At 41.5% G+C, this 18,408-nt stretch overlaps 2 protein-coding genes across 4 annotated transcripts in view; one reads left to right on the top strand and one right to left on the bottom strand.

Annotated features, from left to right (window-relative positions):
• CLK1 (CDC like kinase 1) overlaps positions 1 to 18,408 on the bottom strand; it is a 280,468-nt gene that overhangs the window by 217,165 nt on the left and 44,895 nt on the right. The gene's annotated exons all lie outside the window — the stretch shown is intronic.
• The window catches only part of AOX1 (aldehyde oxidase 1), a 76,924-nt gene that overhangs the window by 51,871 nt on the left and 6,645 nt on the right, over positions 1 to 18,408 (top strand). For all 3 annotated transcript variants that reach the window (XM_063291857.1, XM_063291864.1, XM_063291848.1), the window contains 9 exons: positions 653 to 844; positions 3,843 to 4,070; positions 5,545 to 5,640; positions 7,281 to 7,409; positions 8,432 to 8,506; positions 9,009 to 9,061; positions 11,033 to 11,147; positions 14,881 to 14,946; positions 16,585 to 16,773. In XM_063291857.1, coding sequence (XP_063147927.1) covers positions 653 to 844; positions 3,843 to 4,070; positions 5,545 to 5,640; positions 7,281 to 7,409; positions 8,432 to 8,506; positions 9,009 to 9,061; positions 11,033 to 11,147; positions 14,881 to 14,946; positions 16,585 to 16,773 — 1,143 coding nt within the window. The remainder of the gene's footprint in view (positions 1 to 652; positions 845 to 3,842; positions 4,071 to 5,544; positions 5,641 to 7,280; positions 7,410 to 8,431; positions 8,507 to 9,008; positions 9,062 to 11,032; positions 11,148 to 14,880; positions 14,947 to 16,584; positions 16,774 to 18,408) is intronic.

Genomic DNA, 18,408 nt, shown 5'->3' with positions numbered 1-18,408 from the left:
GTGGGAAAATTATATTCAGTGCTAGCTGAGGGAAAAACAATCTTATACTTGCTGATGAAAGAATATAAGTTGAATACTTTATTTCAGGATATATTATGCAGTTCTCAATCTTCTAAAAGAATTAAGGGGATTTTAATCTGAAATGGATCCCTTAAATTGAAAACTCCTAGGAACAAGGGAAGACACCTGCTGAGGGCTCTTCATTTGTAGCAGACAAGCTCCACTTTGTGGTCTGCCAGTGTGTTGTATTATTTTTGGGATTTTTCTTTTTTTAATCATAGTTGCAAGCTGCTATATAACCATGAGTGCAATTCCTTTCACATTAAATGTCCATGTTTGAATACTTTAAGTTTAAAAAAAATGGGGGGCAGGCTGAATCCTGTAGTCACCATGTCTGTATGCCATAGGGTTAGATGGATTGGTGGCATTATCAACATTATTTCAATTTTTCCATTTTGATGCTTAATTGCTTGAAGGGCAGCACTGGGTGTAAATTTTTCTCCCCACAGGGTTAGTGAGTAGGTGTCAGGTGATAGCCTCTTGGAGGATAGGTAGTGACAACAGGAACCTAAGAATGCTGAAGATTAAAATATGAGGGTAACTCCATAAGACATAACAATTAACAGGTTTATTACGTATCCCCACCCACTAGGTAATAGAGTATGTGGTGCTACAATGTTATAATGCATATGATATCCCCAACTTCCGAAGCCATGGATGGGCCTGCAAGACAAATCTGCCATCAAACACTGCATTTCGAGGGTTTGGATTTGCAGAATCAGCCATAACTGCAGAAATGTGGATAGAGGCTGTGGCCGGCAGCCTTGACCTTCCACCTGACAAGGTACATAAAAGATTGCAAAAAAGGTTTGTTGAAGCCTTTACTGTGATTTGGAGTAGGACCACAGTGTTACCTTGGCATGTGCAAATATAGCACAGATATGTCAGTCTTCATTTGCAGAGTAGAATTGACAGAAAAGAGAGGGAAATGAATCCCTTCTATACCCACCAGTTTTCCCCAGTAAATACACCTAAGGCCTTTTCTCCCAGCCAGACTTATTTCCAGTTGGGGAGCTTGGCTGGAAGGGGCAAAACTTATCAGGCAATGGATAAACAGTACTTCATAGAATCATAGACTCATAGCAATGGGAGGGAGCACTAGTTTCCTCTGGTCCATCCACTTATAATGTCCATGAGAGGTGGCTGTCCAACCTCTTCTTAAAAGGCTCCAGAGACAGAGAATCCACAACTTCTATTGGTAGACTGTTCTCCTGTTGCCAGATCTTACCGCCAGGGAAGTTCTCCTTATATTTGAACCAAATCTAGGTAGCTGCAACTCATATCTGCTATAAGTTGCAGAGGTACATAGACTTTCCATGCATTTTAGCACTAACAGGGGAACTGATTGCTTGCCTCACTGTGTCATTTTGTCATCACTATGCAACCTCAAACAGCAGAACTCCCCACTTCAGGCTCATGAAAAATATCAGATAAGACTGAAAATGAGCTTCTCTCCTCATCCTGGAAAATTGCATGATTTATTTTTTGTTTTAATTGCTGCAATATTTCTATACCAAGCCCCATGATTCACCTTTGGAAGGTAACTTTCTGTCCCTTCCAGAAAGATTTATACAAATGCTCATCCTGATGGTGAAAACCGTTGCCACGATGTAACTTCCATAAACCATTCTTTTCAATTTTCCCAAGGAAACATTCCAGATTTCTCTGACATGGCTCTTGAGAAAGATACTTCAGTGGATATAAAGCACAAGTAGCTTTTTCTGGTTTGTGGGCACTTAGGAGTCTTTCTAGAATAATTCATTTTTTGAAAGCAAAAGGATGTGAAAGTTATTTACTGTAGGAACAAACTGTGATCTTTCTACAAAGAGAGTCTATCTTAGTCCTTAAGGTAGACTGTCCTCAAGCAGTGCTGCTGGAAGAACACTCTCATGAGTGCTAACTTTGGGGACTTTGCAACCCGACCAACAGTTCTAAGCTGGGGGACAGCCCTGACTTTGAGGAGACTTTGAGTAAATGGCCCCTGCTGCCTCCCTTCTTTGGTCATTGGACTTGGATGGATATAAAACATCCGATGTGACAGTACTCTGTTGCTGAGTAGGTGCCATAGCAACCATTTCCATTTCTCACAGTGTCCCAGATAAATATTCTGTTGGGGACATAAGCACTGTGGGAAACTCAAAGATAGTGGTGCAGTACAACCATCAGCAATGTCAGCCCTATCAGAGCACTTGGGCACTAGCTTTATTTGGAATTGATGCTAATCAAATAAAATCTGATAAGTTGTTCAGCAAGCCTGCAGGAGTTGATCAGCTGAAAAGGAATCAATAGAAGAAAATATACGTGGCACAGGGTTGTACTGTGGAGTCCTTGGTGCTGAGCTTGGTTGTTTGCTTGCAGACATCTCATTACCTGACTAGGTAACATCTTCAGTGAAAAGGAATCTGCACATGCATTATTATGTCCAGGAGCCTCCAGCTCACCCACCCCACAGGCCAAGCACTGGGAGAGTGGGACACATTTTGTTAGCTTGACCATAAATGTGAAGGGAGAAAGAAATATTTGTCATTTATTAACATCTCTCTTCATATTTTTCAAAACGATCATTCAAAACTTGCCCATTAATCTGTTGTGAAAGTTATTGCTATTTTCACACCAACAGTCACTTCTGTACCATACTGGAGTACGTTTAGGGGAGAAAAATCTGCCATAGGGATACATATGGGAACTATGTGCATGTTCTATGAAAATACACTGATCAATTTGTACAAACCTTGCTGTTTACCACCAGTACTTTTTTTTCCATCTTTACCAAGAATGTTAAGGGGGGATTTATATGATTATGTTTAGGAAACATAATAAACAGCATTCTCAGTGGTGTACAGAACACTCTAAACTGAAATGTTTCAAACTCAAAATACTGTATTTTGAACACAGGCAGAAAAGAGCCTGCCTGGGGCAGCATCTGTGGGGAGACAGGATGGGGAGCAAGGCCAAAGCATTGGGCAGACAGAAGTTTGTAAGGTGTGCACAATGTCTAGCACGGCTTACCGCTCCTATTCATAGGTCAAGATTTTGTCCAGTCTTCAACCTCCCCTTTTGGGAGATGGTTGTTGAGAAGGCGGTCAGGTTACAATTACAGAGAGTCCAGGAAGAAATTATCTGGACCCTTTTCAGTCACTACTATGTTCATTCAGGCCAGGACATAGTACTGAGACAGCATTGATTGTGCTTGTGGTAGAGTTGGCATGGGAATGATGATGAGGTTGGGGGTTGAGAGGGGAGAGAGGTCAAGTCCAAAGCCCCTAATTTGTGGGGTGTCACAGTTTGACATTCTCACTGCTCTTGTTTAATATCTACATGAGTCCAGTGGGAGAGGTTTAGGGTCAGGTATCACTGCTGATGATACTCAGCTGTACATCTGGGCCCCTGGCCGACCAAGCAATGCTGTCAAGGTCTTGTCCTAGTGCCTGGAGGCTGTTGGGGTTTGGATGGGAAGGACAGGCTCAAGCTGAACCCTAGCAAGACTGGCTGTCGTTTTTGGACACCCAGTTCCAGGGATCTTCCCCTTCTGGTCCTGAATGGGATTGCGCTAACCCACTTGGGACTGGTGCATAATCTGGGGGTCTTCCTGGACTATCAACTCCTTCTCAAGGAACAAATGGCTGCTGTGGACTGCACCTTTGGACTGTAGTGATTTTTTGAGCATACCAAAGGCTTGGTACTTGTAATTAATCCATAATATATAAATAAGTATGCCAAGACTTAAATGATTTGTTAAGCATGTGGAACAACTAACAGTATTTTCTGTGTCTGTGCTGAAGGTCAGAGAGATGAACATGTACAAAACGGTATCTGAAACTCCCTACAAAGAAGTGGTTGATGCCAGAAATCTGCTAGCATGTTGGAAAGAATGCCTGAAGAAGTCTGATTACTATAACAGAAAAAAAGCTGCTGAAGAATTTAATAAACAAAATTACTGGAAAAAGAAAGGAATCGCAATCATCCCCATGCAGTTTTCAGTTGGATATAATGTCACATATTACAACCAGGCAAGATGTTCACTTTTTAGAAATTGACACTTCCAAAGAAGCAGGATAATTATAACAGCAAGGGAAACAGCAGTTACGAAGGGATGGGTGAATTTCATTTGGGAAAATGCCACAAGGGGAAACAATTAATTCTCTTTTCTCCAAAGCTTACACTCTCAGTGCATAGCTCTTTCTTCTGTCCTTTAACATAAAAAGAACATTTGTGAAAGATCCAATTACAGTACATATCTTCTACCTCCTGACTTAACTGAATTTGTGTTCTCAGGTTCCCCCTATTATGTACATATAATATATGTATGAATGTATTCTGCATATATATGTAACACAATTCTTACGGTACATTGTTTGGGAACATAATATTACCTTCCTTATAGGGGTGTAATGAAGATTACTTTTCAGTATTGTGAAATTTTAATTATTTGAGAAGTCTTGAAGGCCAATCCTAAACATGTCACATTCAAAAGTAAATCTTATAGAAATCACTTCGGTGACTTGAAGGGCACTTTTTCCCAGGCTCCAACTTCAGCCCTCACCTTCTCTGAAGCACTTTCATGCTCCTAGGCAAGCATCCCACTTTCCTTACTGTGCTTTGTCCTCCTGCCCCCTCCAAAAAGCCAGTGGGGGAGCATGAGAAACAAAAGCGAAGGTGTGTGTGTGCCCTGCCCCCACCCCCACCCTTCTCTTGCAAAGTCTGCCCTCAGGGTGAACAGGAAGAATGGGGGAAGTAGCAAGGGGCCTGTGGTCCTTGGCTTTAGGAGGGGGGTAGAAACTTGAGGACAGGGAGGCAGAACAAAGGAGCTGTTCCCACCAGTAAGAAATCCCCTGCCTCACAACTCCAGAGGACCTGCTGCCAAGTTTGCTGGAGAAGTTAATTAGCTCAGTTTGCAACTACCTATGCAACACCTCTGGTGAGTCCCTCTGGTGGGAGGAGATGGGCAGTGAATCCTTTTTAACCATCTTATGAGTCAATCCTGATTTCTGGTGATTACACAGACAGATCCATCCAGCTTACTTTGCAACATTTTGGAAATGGTTTGCCAGTACCTTCTTCCTAGGGCTGAGAGAGTGACCCAGCTGGTTTTCTCACTCAAGGGAGTCTCATGGTGTCCCACTCCTAGACTCCTAGTCCAAACAGATTTGCAACATGTACTACAAAATTATGCGTTGATTTTACCACTTCATTTATCATGGGTCTGGTTTTATGAGATTTTAACATTTATGATTGGAGATTGATTTTATTGTAAACCGCCCAGAGTCCCTCTTTTGGGGGAGATGGGCAGTAAGTAAATTTGAATAATTAATTAATTAATTAATTAATTAATATCTTCTTTGAGGTTCTGGTATACTGGGTGAAGGAACCCTTTGTTCCTAATATGATTCTCTGTATCACAAATATAACAGGATTTAATTTAAATGATTAAGAATAACATTTGTTAAATAATTAAATAAATAAATAAATTTCTATTTTTTGTAGGCTGCTGCTCTGGTTCATATCTATCAAGACGGGTCAGTGCTGCTGTGCCATGGTGGATGTGAAATGGGACAAGGAATTTATACCAAGATGTTACAGGTAATGTAAGACCAAAAAAATCTAATATTTAAAGCTTAAACAAAGCAGTCTTTCCAAATTGGGTGCTCTTTCCATATGTTGAATTACAACCCCCATAATTTCTGGCCAGCATGTCCAACTCATCTGATAGGCAGCAGCTGGGGATGGCTACTACAGAATGCATATGATTTACAATATATTGTCCAGAAATAAATGAGCATGAAAGTTCCATTGTTTGTTTGTTTTTATCAAATTATCTAACATTTTTTCCCTGTACCAATACCATTTGTTAGGGCATATATATAAACTCCTACTTAGATACAACACAGGGACAGAACAAATAAAAAATTGTATGGTAAAATGGATGCACATTTTCAAAGAAACAGTCACAACACAACAATGGGAAGAATTATGGATCAAATCCATAAAATTTACTCCAAGTTACACTCAAAAGAAAAATGGCACAAAATGTTTTACAGATGGTATCCAACTCCATTAATAATCCCCAAGATAGATAAATCATACTGTAATAAGTGTTGGACATGCCATGAAACAGAAGGAACATTTTACCACATGTAGTGGACATGTAAGAAAAAACCCCCCTCAAAACTATTGGAAAGATATACATTACAATACAGAAAATTTTGAAAATTAATTTTGAAATGAAATCATAATTTTTCTTACTAGGTATAATCCCAGAAAACATCAACAAGAAATATCATAATTTACTGAGATATATGCTTACGGTAGGGACACGGTGGCGCTGCGGGTTAAACCGCTGAGCTGCTGAGCTTGCCGATCAGAAGGTCGGCGGTTCGAATCCGCGTGACGGGGCGAGCTCCCATTGCTAGTCCCAGCTCCTGCCAACCTAGCAGTTCGAAAACATGCCAATGTGAGTGTCTACGGACAAACGCCGGCTCTTCGGCTTTGAGACGGAGATGAGCACCGCCCCCTAGAGTCGGACACGACTGGACTTCATGTCAAGGGAAACCTTTACCTTTACTATGCTTACAGTAGTGAGAATAAATTTTGCTCAACACCGGAAGAAAGATACAATTCTGACAATATATGATTGGGAACTTAACCTTGGAGAATATGCAGCAATGGCAAAATTAACAGTACATATTCACAACAGAAGCTTAACCACATTTAAGCAAGAATGGTTCCCATACATACAATATATTATGCAGCATGGCAAAACACAGTTTGACTTCTAAGCAGGCCTAAATATTTATAAACACTGCAAATTAGTAGAGGCACAGAAAGGGGGAAATTAGAAACCAAATAGCCTTTTTTTCCCTTTCCTTTTCCTTTTTAAAAAGTAGTTGTTTTAATGTTATATTTAGCTTTGGATGTAAAATTTAAACAACCTTATGCTTATCTGATATTTCAAATCATAGTTAACACTGATATAAACCTCTTGTTTCTCTATCTTTAAAGGTTTAAGTTATCTAAACTTTAGAGTGTTAATATTGTCTAGTCAGTACTGTATAAATATCACTGTATCAAAATAATATCATATATTACAGTACTTATGTCTTAATATAATAAACAATTTAAACAAAATATTCCCTGTAGTAGAAATCATAATTGCATCTGAGCTGGTGTTGTAACTCCAGGTAGACTAGAAATGCTAATATTTTTATTTTTTAAACCAAAAGGTGGCTAGCCATGAATTAAAGATACCACTATCTTATTTACGCCAATATGAAAGAACTACAGTCACAATACCAAATGCAATTTGTACAGCGGGATCAGTTGGTGCAGACGTCAATGGGAAAGCAGTCCAGGTTAGATGCTTAATTGGTAGTGTTCTTTTCAATATTTTTGAAATGCAATGGAACTTAAGCCTTACTGACATCAAAATCTACCTTTTTGTGAATGAGAGCCTTCCTTTTTCTCTAGCCGTTACTGGATTTGAACAATGGGGAGAAGCTCAGTGATAGAGCGTGTGCTTTGCATTCAGATGGACACAGGTTTTCTCCTTGAACCCATTAGAAGAACTTCCCTCATAGATGGGACCCACAACATACCCTGCCTCCCCACTCTTCTGGGCCAGGTAGATGGAACTGGGGAAAGGCAGTCCTTCAAATAACCAGGCCCCAAGCCAGGGTTTCTCAACCAGGGTTCTGTGGAGGTCACTAGGGGTTCCCTGGGAGATCACGATTTACTTAAAAAATTATTTCAAATTCAGGCAACTTCACATTAAAGAGGTAAGTTTCATTCTTTATTCTTAGTTTAAGAACCCTGTTAATGCATATATACAGGCCTATACATGAAACGAATATCATAATTTTGTAACTTCTGGCCTATATTTAAGCCTGAATGTGCAGGGGTTCCCCGAGGCCTGAAAAATATTTCAAGAGTTCCTTCAGGGTCAAAAAGTTGAGAAAGGCTGCCCCAAGTCATGTAGGGCTTTAAAGGTGATAACCAGCACCTTGAATTGGACCCGGAAGCAAATTGGCAACCAGTGCAGCTCCCACTAAAGAGGTGACACATGTGCAGATCTAAATTATGCAGCCTTACCTATTCCTTACCTATTCCCCATAACCATAGCCCACATTTTCGCTTATAATGTGCAGTTAGTGAGGCAGTGCATTCCTGTATACTGCATTTTGGCATGTGAGGACCTGTGATGCTAGAAGAATTTTGAACAAATTTGTAATTCCTGCTAAGAAAAAGTCTACCTCTTCAATTCTACATGTCATGGAGTTTAACATTAAAAATGCACCAAATCTGGAAAACATCTTAACAATCAAATGTACTCTTTGGGGCTAATTTCTCCTGTTTTCTTTGGCACCCCTTTCTATAGAATGCTTGCCAAATTCTAAGGAAGCGTCTTGAGCCAATCATTAAAAAAAATCCTAAAGGAAAGTGGGAAGACTGGGTAGGTATCATTCATATTTTTAAAACAGAATAATTTTAATCCTATTAGTGGCACATCTTCAGAACAGCTTTTAATACATTAGCTTCAAGTATAAATACAGGAGCAGCACAGAAGGTAAAGTGAACATTATGTCAAAATAGCAATTCTAAATTTATCTAACAAGAAGCATTGGTGATATATGGCACTTCTTGGTGCTACTGAGCTTTGGATATATAAAGATAACCTGATTTCAGCAGTGAGCCCATTTTGGGTGGCATCTGACCTTCACTGATGGTCTGTGCACAGTGGAGCCAGTGAGGTTGCTTAGTGTCAGCAAAGACACTTCTGGGGAGGTAATCCTAGATGCATGAGCAGAGAGCAAATTCAACAGGACTTTCTCACCCCCTTTTTGCAGAGGAGGACGGCTGACCTTTAATGATCCCCATTTTGGTTTTGTTTTATGCATAAATGTATTTGTGTCTGTATTACAAATATTGCCATTTAAACAATCCATCACTTTCAGATTAAAGCAGCCTTCGAGGAAAGCATCAGCCTCTCTGCTACTGGCTTCTTCAAGTAAGCAATTTGATCCCAATTCCTAAATGGCTTTATTTTCAATACCAAAGGTGATAGGTTGGGATTTAATGGGAATTCCAAGTGCTGAATATCAATGCACCTTTGGAAGGGCAAGAGCAACATGACTGTCCTCAAAAGCCCTACTAGAAAGAGCTTTCCCCCCACTTGAACATAAGCAAAGATATAAACTTGCATGACATTTTTTTCTCTGCCATGTCTCTGAAGTTGTCTTCATCTCATCCCAGCCTATTAGTGAGTGACACATTCTTAAGCAACCTTATCCATACTATATAAAGTATATTTTTCCCCTTAAACTACCAGCACTCAACAGGAATAAGGTAAAATATATTACTCTTTACCACCCATTACATCAGAGGTGAAATTGGGCGACCAATAGCAAGTGGGATAAGAGAGGCACTTATGGGCCATTTCAGGGCATACCCTTTCCAGTCCCCTCTAGTACCCCCTTATCTGCTGCCATTCTGCTATTGTCTCCCTAAAGAGCTGGACACAACACTCCTGTGCTGGTGGTCCTTTAAATTTGTACAAGTATGGTAGAGCTGTCTTTCTTTGCATGGAGGTTTTTTTGCATTGTCTAGCAATCACACTTCTACTGCGTGCAAACAATTCCCTGCCGCGTGTCTACCTGTGCAACACCATGTGACATACAGATGTCACTGAAGGGAAGACAGTTGGCTTAATGGCCGCTGCCTTGCTTTTGCTAATACCTTGTGCGAGGAAGAAGGGGTGGGGGGGAAGCACCGGAAGTAATGAAATGAACCAGAAACAATGAAATGTACCGGGAACTATGAAATGTATAAGTTGCCCATACAAGGTAATGTCCAGTGTTGACCCCAGGTGATTGGTTTATTCAAATGTAAGCTGTTGTATGAAGGATGTATAAAAACTGAAAACCTTTGTCTCTGGGTGTGGCTTCCTCCGAGCACGTTGCTGCCTGTGCCGTTGGATCGTCCACCCGGCTGCTTTACTTGGCCAAATAGAGGTCTGTTAGTTTTCTGAAGCCTCTGCCTGGAGTCTTTATTTTCAGTGTTAAGAGTCTCCGGTTTAGTTTAGGGTTTGCTGGAACCTTACATCACCATCTGACCTTCTCCACAGAATGGTGGGAAGAGTTAGTGGCCAAGTATATTTAAACAAGGTTCAATTAGACTTGCACAATAGCATTAGACCAGTCAGAAGTAAAACTCTAAGTGCTTTAACTCAATAGCCCTTAACAGATCCAAGCTGAAGATGGAAGAATCAACCAATCACTTTGCTTATCACACTCTGCACATGCATAATCAGCTTAATTACAAACAGCATCATTTGGCAGTGATTCAAAGAGAGCCCGATTGGGAGTGGCAATGGGAGCAGCAAACATTTTCTCCTGACTTAAGGAAAGGTTGATTGCACCTTAATTCAGAAGGAGGGAAAGGCCCAGAGAAACAGAAGGGAAGGATTTCTTCCTGATGTTGTCTTGCTCAGGTTAAGTGAGAGGAACTTGTAAGGCTCAAGCCTGCAATAAGCCAACAGGTGAGATCCAAAAAATATCCAAGAATGGGGATGTGGCAAAAAGTCATTGACAGACTTAAAGGGAAGGACAGAGACTATCATTCTGGAGCAGTTCAGTGCTAGATGCAGCAGGGGTCAATGTCTGGCAAAAGCCAGGAGCCCTATTTATTTGAGCCACAAACTCGGGCAGTTCAAAAGTTACCCCAGCAAATTCTAGGTCTCATTTGAATGCCTCAATGAGATACAGCAGGAAACCACTTCTGTCATTGGCTTTTTTATCTAGCAATCAATTTCCTTTTTGTTATTTCCCACTGAAAAGGAGGGAGCACCTTCATCTTACCCCAGATCCTTTCTTTATTTCTTTCAGAGTGTCCTAATAATTTGGTATTTTCACATGATTTCTGTACCTCTATTTGAAAGACATCTAAAGGAAACTCTCTCATTTTTTCCCCTTCCCATCAGAGGATATCCTGTCAATATGGACTGGGAGAAAGGAGAAGGTCACGCATTTGCATATTTTATTTTTGCTGCATCTTGTTCTGAAGTTGAGATTGACTGCCTGACCGGTGACCACAAGGTAATCAGGAGGAGTATTTCCACCTCTCTGTTCTACCATGGGATAGCCTGTGGGGTGGTTCAATGGCCCTCCTGCCTTTTAGGTTTGGGTGATAAGCAATTCTTGCATTAAGGCAATGCTCAGCCACCAAATATTTTGAAGGATAAACAGAGAGAGCTTATAACATATATTACCAAGTATTTGAAAGGTATAAACAATTGACCACTCAAGTTGGGAAACTTTAAGAGCTATTGGCTTGGTCAAATCAGAACATATTTAGGTTGGATATTGGGGAAGCAGTAGTCTGACACTTCCAGGTTGTGCCGGCTTGGGGAAGGCTGTTGTAGGGTGTGCTGTTTACGGCCAATACCATAAAACAGTCTTTGTAGAACTAGACAATGCAGCCATAGCCAAGGTCCATAAACCAGGAAATGGAGTATATGTGGAACTGTATGTGGAAAGCTCCAGGCTCAGTCTTGGCACAGATAACACTGGGCAAAATGGGCAAATGTGCTAAGGCGTGTTTCCATGTTCTGGCTTAGATGGATTCTTAGCAGAGGACAGGCAATGTTTTGGTGGCTGGGGGCCTGTGTATAACTTGGAACAGAGGGTGAAGATCCTCACTGGGTGGAATATTAATGCAGCTGGGGGGTGGGGTGATATCCATAGGCAAGGCCAGAGTTTTCTGGGGTGGGGGGGTCATTCTGCATTTGGGATGTACTTGAGGTTTTTTTGTTTTTTAAGTATGCTTAGTTTATTGTAGATCTTATGCTACAGTTTCCCATATATCCCATCACAAAATAATAGAAGACTGTCATCATTCTGGGGACTGTCGAGAAAGAGTTCCAGGGCCTGCAAAAAGGGATTCAGCAGCTCCACGAAACTTCAGGACGCCCACCCCCAAACTATACGATGGCCTCTCCCCATCTGATGCTGCTTGGAATTTATTTATTTATTTATTAGCATTATTTATACGGCCACTCATCTCACAACAGTGGCTCTGGGTGGCATACAGGGATTAAAACATGAACCACAACATACAATCCCCTGCACCTAAGGATAAAACAATGTGTGTGATCCCAATCACACCAGCAGCAAAGGACTCACTTACCTCCTTACCCAAATGCCTGGGGAAAGAGCCAGTTCTTCCGTGCTTGTAAAAGGCTAAGAGGATCAGGACCATCCTGATCTCCAGGGGTTGCTGTTCCATAGGGCAGGTACTGCCACAGGGAAGGCACAACCCTGGGATCCAACAAGATGACTTTGTCTGATGGAAGGAACCCAGAGCATACCCCCTCTACTAGATCTGGGCAGAGCAGAGACAGTGGGAGGGAGGCTGGCCCGCAAGTAGCCTGGCCTCATGTCATGTAGGGCTTTATAGGTGATAATTAGCACATCACACCAGGAAACCTACTGGAAGCCAGTGCAGCTTGTAGAGCAGCAGTGTTATATGAGCATTTAACAAGAAATGCCAAAAACTGCCCATGCTGCTGCAGCTTCCAAGTGCTATTCATGGGCAGTCCCATCTACAACAAGTTATAGTAATCCGAAGAGGAAGTTACTAAGGTATGAGTCACCATGATCAAGGCCTCCAGGTCCAGCAGTGGGCACAATTGATGAACAAAATGAACCTGTGCAAACCCCTCTAGCCACAGCTGCTACCTGCTCTGAGCAGGAACTGTCTAGCAGGACCCCCAAAATACACACTGACTGGGAAAGTGCATCCCCAGGAAGAGTTAAAAATGGAAAATCTCCGGAACTGGGGGGGGTGGGCTTAAAACCCACAGCCACTCACTCTTGCCAGGGTTGAGCCAAACCCCCATCCAGATCTTCACAGTCTCCAGGCATCAGGAAAGGATCTTGACAACATTGGCTCAGGATGGAGCTGTATATCTGAGTATCATCAGCACACTGATGATACTGTACCCTGTGCCAGGGATGACCTTGCCTAGCAGATTCATGGAGATGTTAAATGGGGGTGGGGAGAGGGGAATGCCCTGAGGCACCTCACAAAGCAGGAGCCTCAGACTTGACTTCTCCCACCCTGCTAACACCAACTGGAACCAGCTCCAGAGAAAGGAGTAGAATCACTGTAATATGATGCCTCCCACTCCAATCCCCTAAACCAGCCCGGAAGAATATCATGATCGATAATATCAAAAGCCACTGAGAGATCAAGGAGAGCCAGGATGGATGCACTATCCCCACACTGAGCCTGCAAGAGATCACTGACAAGCACAATCAATACCGTTTTAGTACTATAAACAGGCCTGAATGCTGACTGGAAAAGGTCCAGATCATCTGCATCTTCCAGGCTCTCTGGAGCTTAAGCCAACCACCTTTTCAACAACCTTCCCTAAAAAGGAAAGATTGAACATTGGACAAAAACTGTCCAGATCCATTGTGTTCAGCAATGATCTCTTAAGAGGAGGGCACACAACCACCTCCTTCAAAGTGGATGGAACCACCCCCTCCCACATTCACCACCACATGGACCCAATCACCTGTCACTTCCCAGGAGACCTTAATCAACCAGGATGGATAGGGATCCAGAACACAGAACTCACAGCTTTGAGGACCTTGTCCACCTTATCCACCTCATCAGGACTAACAGGTTCAAACTCTTCCCAGATCACCAGGCAAGATTGTGCTTAAACTCCATAGGACTTGTAGGGCTGGATTCCAACTCTGAAATAAACTTTATTTGACAACTTTAACTAAAATAGTCCTCACAGCAGCCCTGCAAGAGTTCCTGCATCTCCTTACCTAAGAGGCATGAGGTTACTCTGAACAGGGCCACTGGCCAGCTCTCTGCAGATGCAGTAGGGATGGAGAAATAATTATGTTATTGCCACAAGATAATCCTTAAGAAAGGCTCTTACCTGTGTTTGGTCTGGTTCACTGTTTGTTTTCCTCCAGCGACATTCTAGGGATCTCTTAGACCATTTCATCACTGATGCTCCTCTGAAGGCCTGGGGGCCCTCCAGGATCTATGTGCATAAAGAAGCTGCATAGATGCAATCTGATCCAAGGCCAAAGTTCCCCTCATTCCAAGTGGCAACTAGAGCCTCAGCCGAACCATGCACCAGAGCCCCAGGAACAACCCCAAGCTCCCTTTGGAACTCATTAGAATCTATCAAGGGCTTGAGGCAGACTGTTCAGATTGGTCCTGCCTCCCTGCAAGGAAGTGCAACACCAGAGAAATCCAGAACCAGCAAGGAAGATCCATCCATGGCAAGGGATTGATAGTAATATCCCTCAACTCCAGATCACATTGCCACCGCACCGAGATACAAACCAGGTCTAACGTGTGGCCTGCCCTGTAAGTTGAGTCAGAGATTGATTGGGTCAAGTCCATAGTTGCCAGGAACTCCCAAGCTGCCTCTGAGCCCGAGAACAGCATTTGCTCTGTGGTCTCAGCTTGGTGATGTTTTCTTGGACACAACAGATCCTCTCAGAGCTATCAAATGCAGAAAATGTTATGCTTGAAATCCTCCGTACCCCATCTTATTCCTCTTATTAGAGGAAAAGGAGCTGACATATAGCCATACTTAGGGGCTCCAGGAAGACAAGTTCAAAGGTGCATTTCCCTTCAGCTCAAGGCCCCCAATATTGTCATGCCTGCTGGAAAAACTTCCAGAAAATGTATAATATATTTGTCATTGTAATATCATGGGTTTGGATGTCCACAGCCTTTTCTTTTTTTTTCTGAACTGCTATAAAATGTGCTAATGACAACTTCTCTGTGCAACAGAACCTCCGAACTGACATTGTCATAGACGGTAGTTTCAGCATCAATCCAGCCATTGACATAGGGCAGGTATGTACTAGGCACTTTAAATTCCCACCTTATTGTAGCTGCAAACAATCAATCTTTCTTGAAAGATCAGAGAAGTAAATCCCAGTTGAATGTTATTGTTCAGGCACTTATTCCCATAAATCTTGATTCATCAGTGCACCTTTTCACCCCATCTAATTTAAAGAGTACCACAGGGATGGTTGTAGTTATAACATATAAACCAAAACATGTGATGAATAAATAAGTAAAGTGGAAATAAATAAAATGTGGATATATATGTTATGTGATAAGTGAAAAGATAAATCAAATGATACCATATCATTTCCTTATCAATCCTGGGATAGGATGGAATGATTAAACAAGAATGTGCTATTTTTGCATATCCATGCTGCAGAATTCAGCTCTCTCTTCTCTTACATTCCTATACATTAAGTAATCTACAGTGTTGAATTTTAATTTTATTTTTTTATTCTTCCACACCTGAATATTAAGAAGCGTCCAGACATCATAGCTGTAGAGAGAAATAGTGCAAATTTGCACCAATTTTTAGTCCATCTTGGCACTTTTATTTCCAGATTGCTATAATAGTGCTGCTGTCCAATGGTGTCTACAAGTAGTGCACAAATGTGTGTTACCTTAAGACATTCCTTATTTCTGCATTCTTGATGCAGTTTTTTTTAACTTTCTCTTTCCAATCATACTTCAATATACTGTATGTGCATCCGCCTCTGAAGAAGAAGTGAATGTGGGGAAGAACTGATGTAATTAGAGTATTTGCAGGAAGGATTCATGGAGGTCTGGTAAGCTTGCAACAGAAGCAGTGCTTGAAGGAACAAAGAGTAGTAAGCTGATTCACTGAGAGCTGTAACTGAAAAGATTATGTGTTCAGAATCTCAAGCACCCATGGATTTCTCAGAATGGATGCTTGAGAAAGAGATCTTCTTTATCCTCTAGGACATGGTCTACTATTCACATACCCTGTAAGTCTTCCTTCAGTAATAGTGAAATACTGTGATTGAATATAATGGGAGAAAGGAATGGACTTGCTGGAATGGAGAAGTCGTTATGTGGAAGGACTAAGAAGGCAATTCTTGCTGATGCTCACTATTCCTTCAATTCTGAATAAATGATTGCTTCTATGATGAAGTTGGAATATGATAGGGCAATCAAAGAATGCTAACTGGCAAAGAAAGCTTCAAAAGAAAATTACAAATAATAAAATTGCTATATAAATGTAGATTAAGAATGGAGGACAGATAAGAAATAGAAAGCCAATAAGCATTTTCCACGTTTTGTGGAAAGATTCTTAGGTCAGATAAATCCTGGGGTAGGATGGAATGGGTAAACAAGAACTGTAGGGTGGAATTCCCATGTCAGGATTTTGACTAGGATGCCCTAACATCTGCCCTACCTTTGATGCCAGTGGGTTCTCACAAGCCAGCAGAAGAGCCTGATGACCAGGTATCTCCAGGTTTAAGCAGACCATCAGGACTACTGCTCTGCAGAAGAACGACAAAGGCTATTTCTACAGCACTAGCCTATCCACATTCAGGAAAATAAATTTCCAAGGAAATATGTTTAGGACTGCAAACTTAAGAAGCTATTACTTTCTTAAAAGAAATATATGAAAAACAGAAAATATGTATTTTATTCCCTCAGGTTGAAGGTGGCTTTATTCAGGGACTTGGACTTTATACGTCAGAAGAAATAAAATTCTCCCCGGAAGGACAGCAGTATACATTGGGTCCTGACACATACAAAATACCGGGTGTTTGCGATATTCCAGAAGAGTTTAGAATCTCCTTGCTGCCAAATTCAAGAAATCCAATTGCTATCTACTCCTCCAGGGTAAGCAAATGATATGGATTGTCCTGGAAACTGTTGAAGTAAGGAGCACAACCCGCCCCCCCAGGAGAAATTGCCTGCTGTTTATTCAATGATCCTCCTCGGTGCCTGCTTTACAAGAAAGAGGGAGCCCACAGTATGGGAAAGCAAAGATTTTTAGAGAAGTTAAGGGCTACAAAGCAGGAAATCCGAGGGATCAGATTTGTGGGACAGTTTGGGGAAGCTAGGCAGGTCTTTGTCAGTGTACTTATTGTTAGGCAAAAGGGGCCTTTCGGAAGAGCTCTGCTGGTAGGCATGCTAAAGGAGATGGAATGTTGCGGTCCTCAGGCTGATTGAGGATGGAGCCCTGAGGCTTGTTCCTGTGTTGCAGCTCCCTTATCAGGGCTGCCCCTGGGCTGTACTATGAGCTGGTGAGGAGGCTTCTATTCTTTGGATGAGATAGGGTTGCAAGGGAGCTTTGTCTGGGGCAGGAAGGGTCAGTTCGGGTCTGATAGCATTAGGCAAAGAGATGAATTTGGTTTGACTCTGGTCATGTCTGAAAGACCTGATGGAGGGAAAGTGCAGCCTCCTTTTTGTTTGTTAGATTTATTTTCTTTGATTATTTTATTTTATTGTAACAATTTGTTACAATAAAACACAGGACTCCAGGCAGTTGATGTCAGTAACATACAATAAAAGTAACAACACAAACAATACAACCCTCCCATTAAAGCCCATATCATAAATTAATGATAAAAAAATATCAAAATCAGACATTCAAAAAATAAAAAAAATCAGGGACTTTCCCCAGGTCAAAATGACGGTAGCAGAACACTTGTAGACTGCTATCCCTACATGTGGACAGAAAAGTCTGAGTATTAGTTTAGAAAGTGGGAACAGCAATATTAATCACTCTGGAAATTGTTAACCTCTACTCTCTGAGAAAGAGTCCAACGTGTAGTGCCTAAAATCTAGTAGATGAGGTAGTTTTGGATAAGACCTTTTGGAGGTGATTTGGCTTAAACTGAAAACCTTGAAAAGATGTTAGATTTGAATGGTTCAATGGTCTGACAATATACAGTATCTTATATTTCTATAAAACTAGGAAAATAGGTTTAAAGAATGAAAATGATGTGTGAACTATGCATCCCATATAGAAATACATGTTTTTTCGCAAAGAAAAGAATGTTCGCTGTAAAAAACAATCACAGGTAAAAAGTTTATTGATGGCCAAGAAAGAGGGGTTTGCTTAATACTTAATACATGCTTAATATGCAAATTACAAACTCAAGACTTAGGATACTGGAGTTCCTAAACTGAAAAATTATTCATTTATTCAATAATTGTATCCCATGTTAGAACTTCTATTGTTTTTCTTCACCATATGTTTTTGTTGTTTATTCGTTTAGTCGCTTCCGACTCTTCGTGACTTCATGGACCAGCCCACGCCAGAGCTTCCTGTCGGTCGTCAACACCCCCAGCTCCCCCAGGGACGAGTCCATCACCTCTAGAATATCATCCATCCATCTTGCCCTTGGTCGGCCCTTCTTCCTTTTGCCTTCCACTCTCCCTAGCATCAGCACCTTCTCCAGGGTGTCCTGTCTTCTCATTATGTGGCCAAAGTATTTCAGTTTTGCCTTTAATATCATTCCCTCAAGT

This window comes from Candoia aspera, chromosome 1, assembly GCF_035149785.1.
Source record: "Candoia aspera isolate rCanAsp1 chromosome 1, rCanAsp1.hap2, whole genome shotgun sequence".
Lineage (NCBI taxonomy): Eukaryota > Metazoa > Chordata > Lepidosauria > Squamata > Boidae > Candoia > Candoia aspera.
This window is presented reverse-complemented; position numbering and strand designations above follow the sequence as displayed.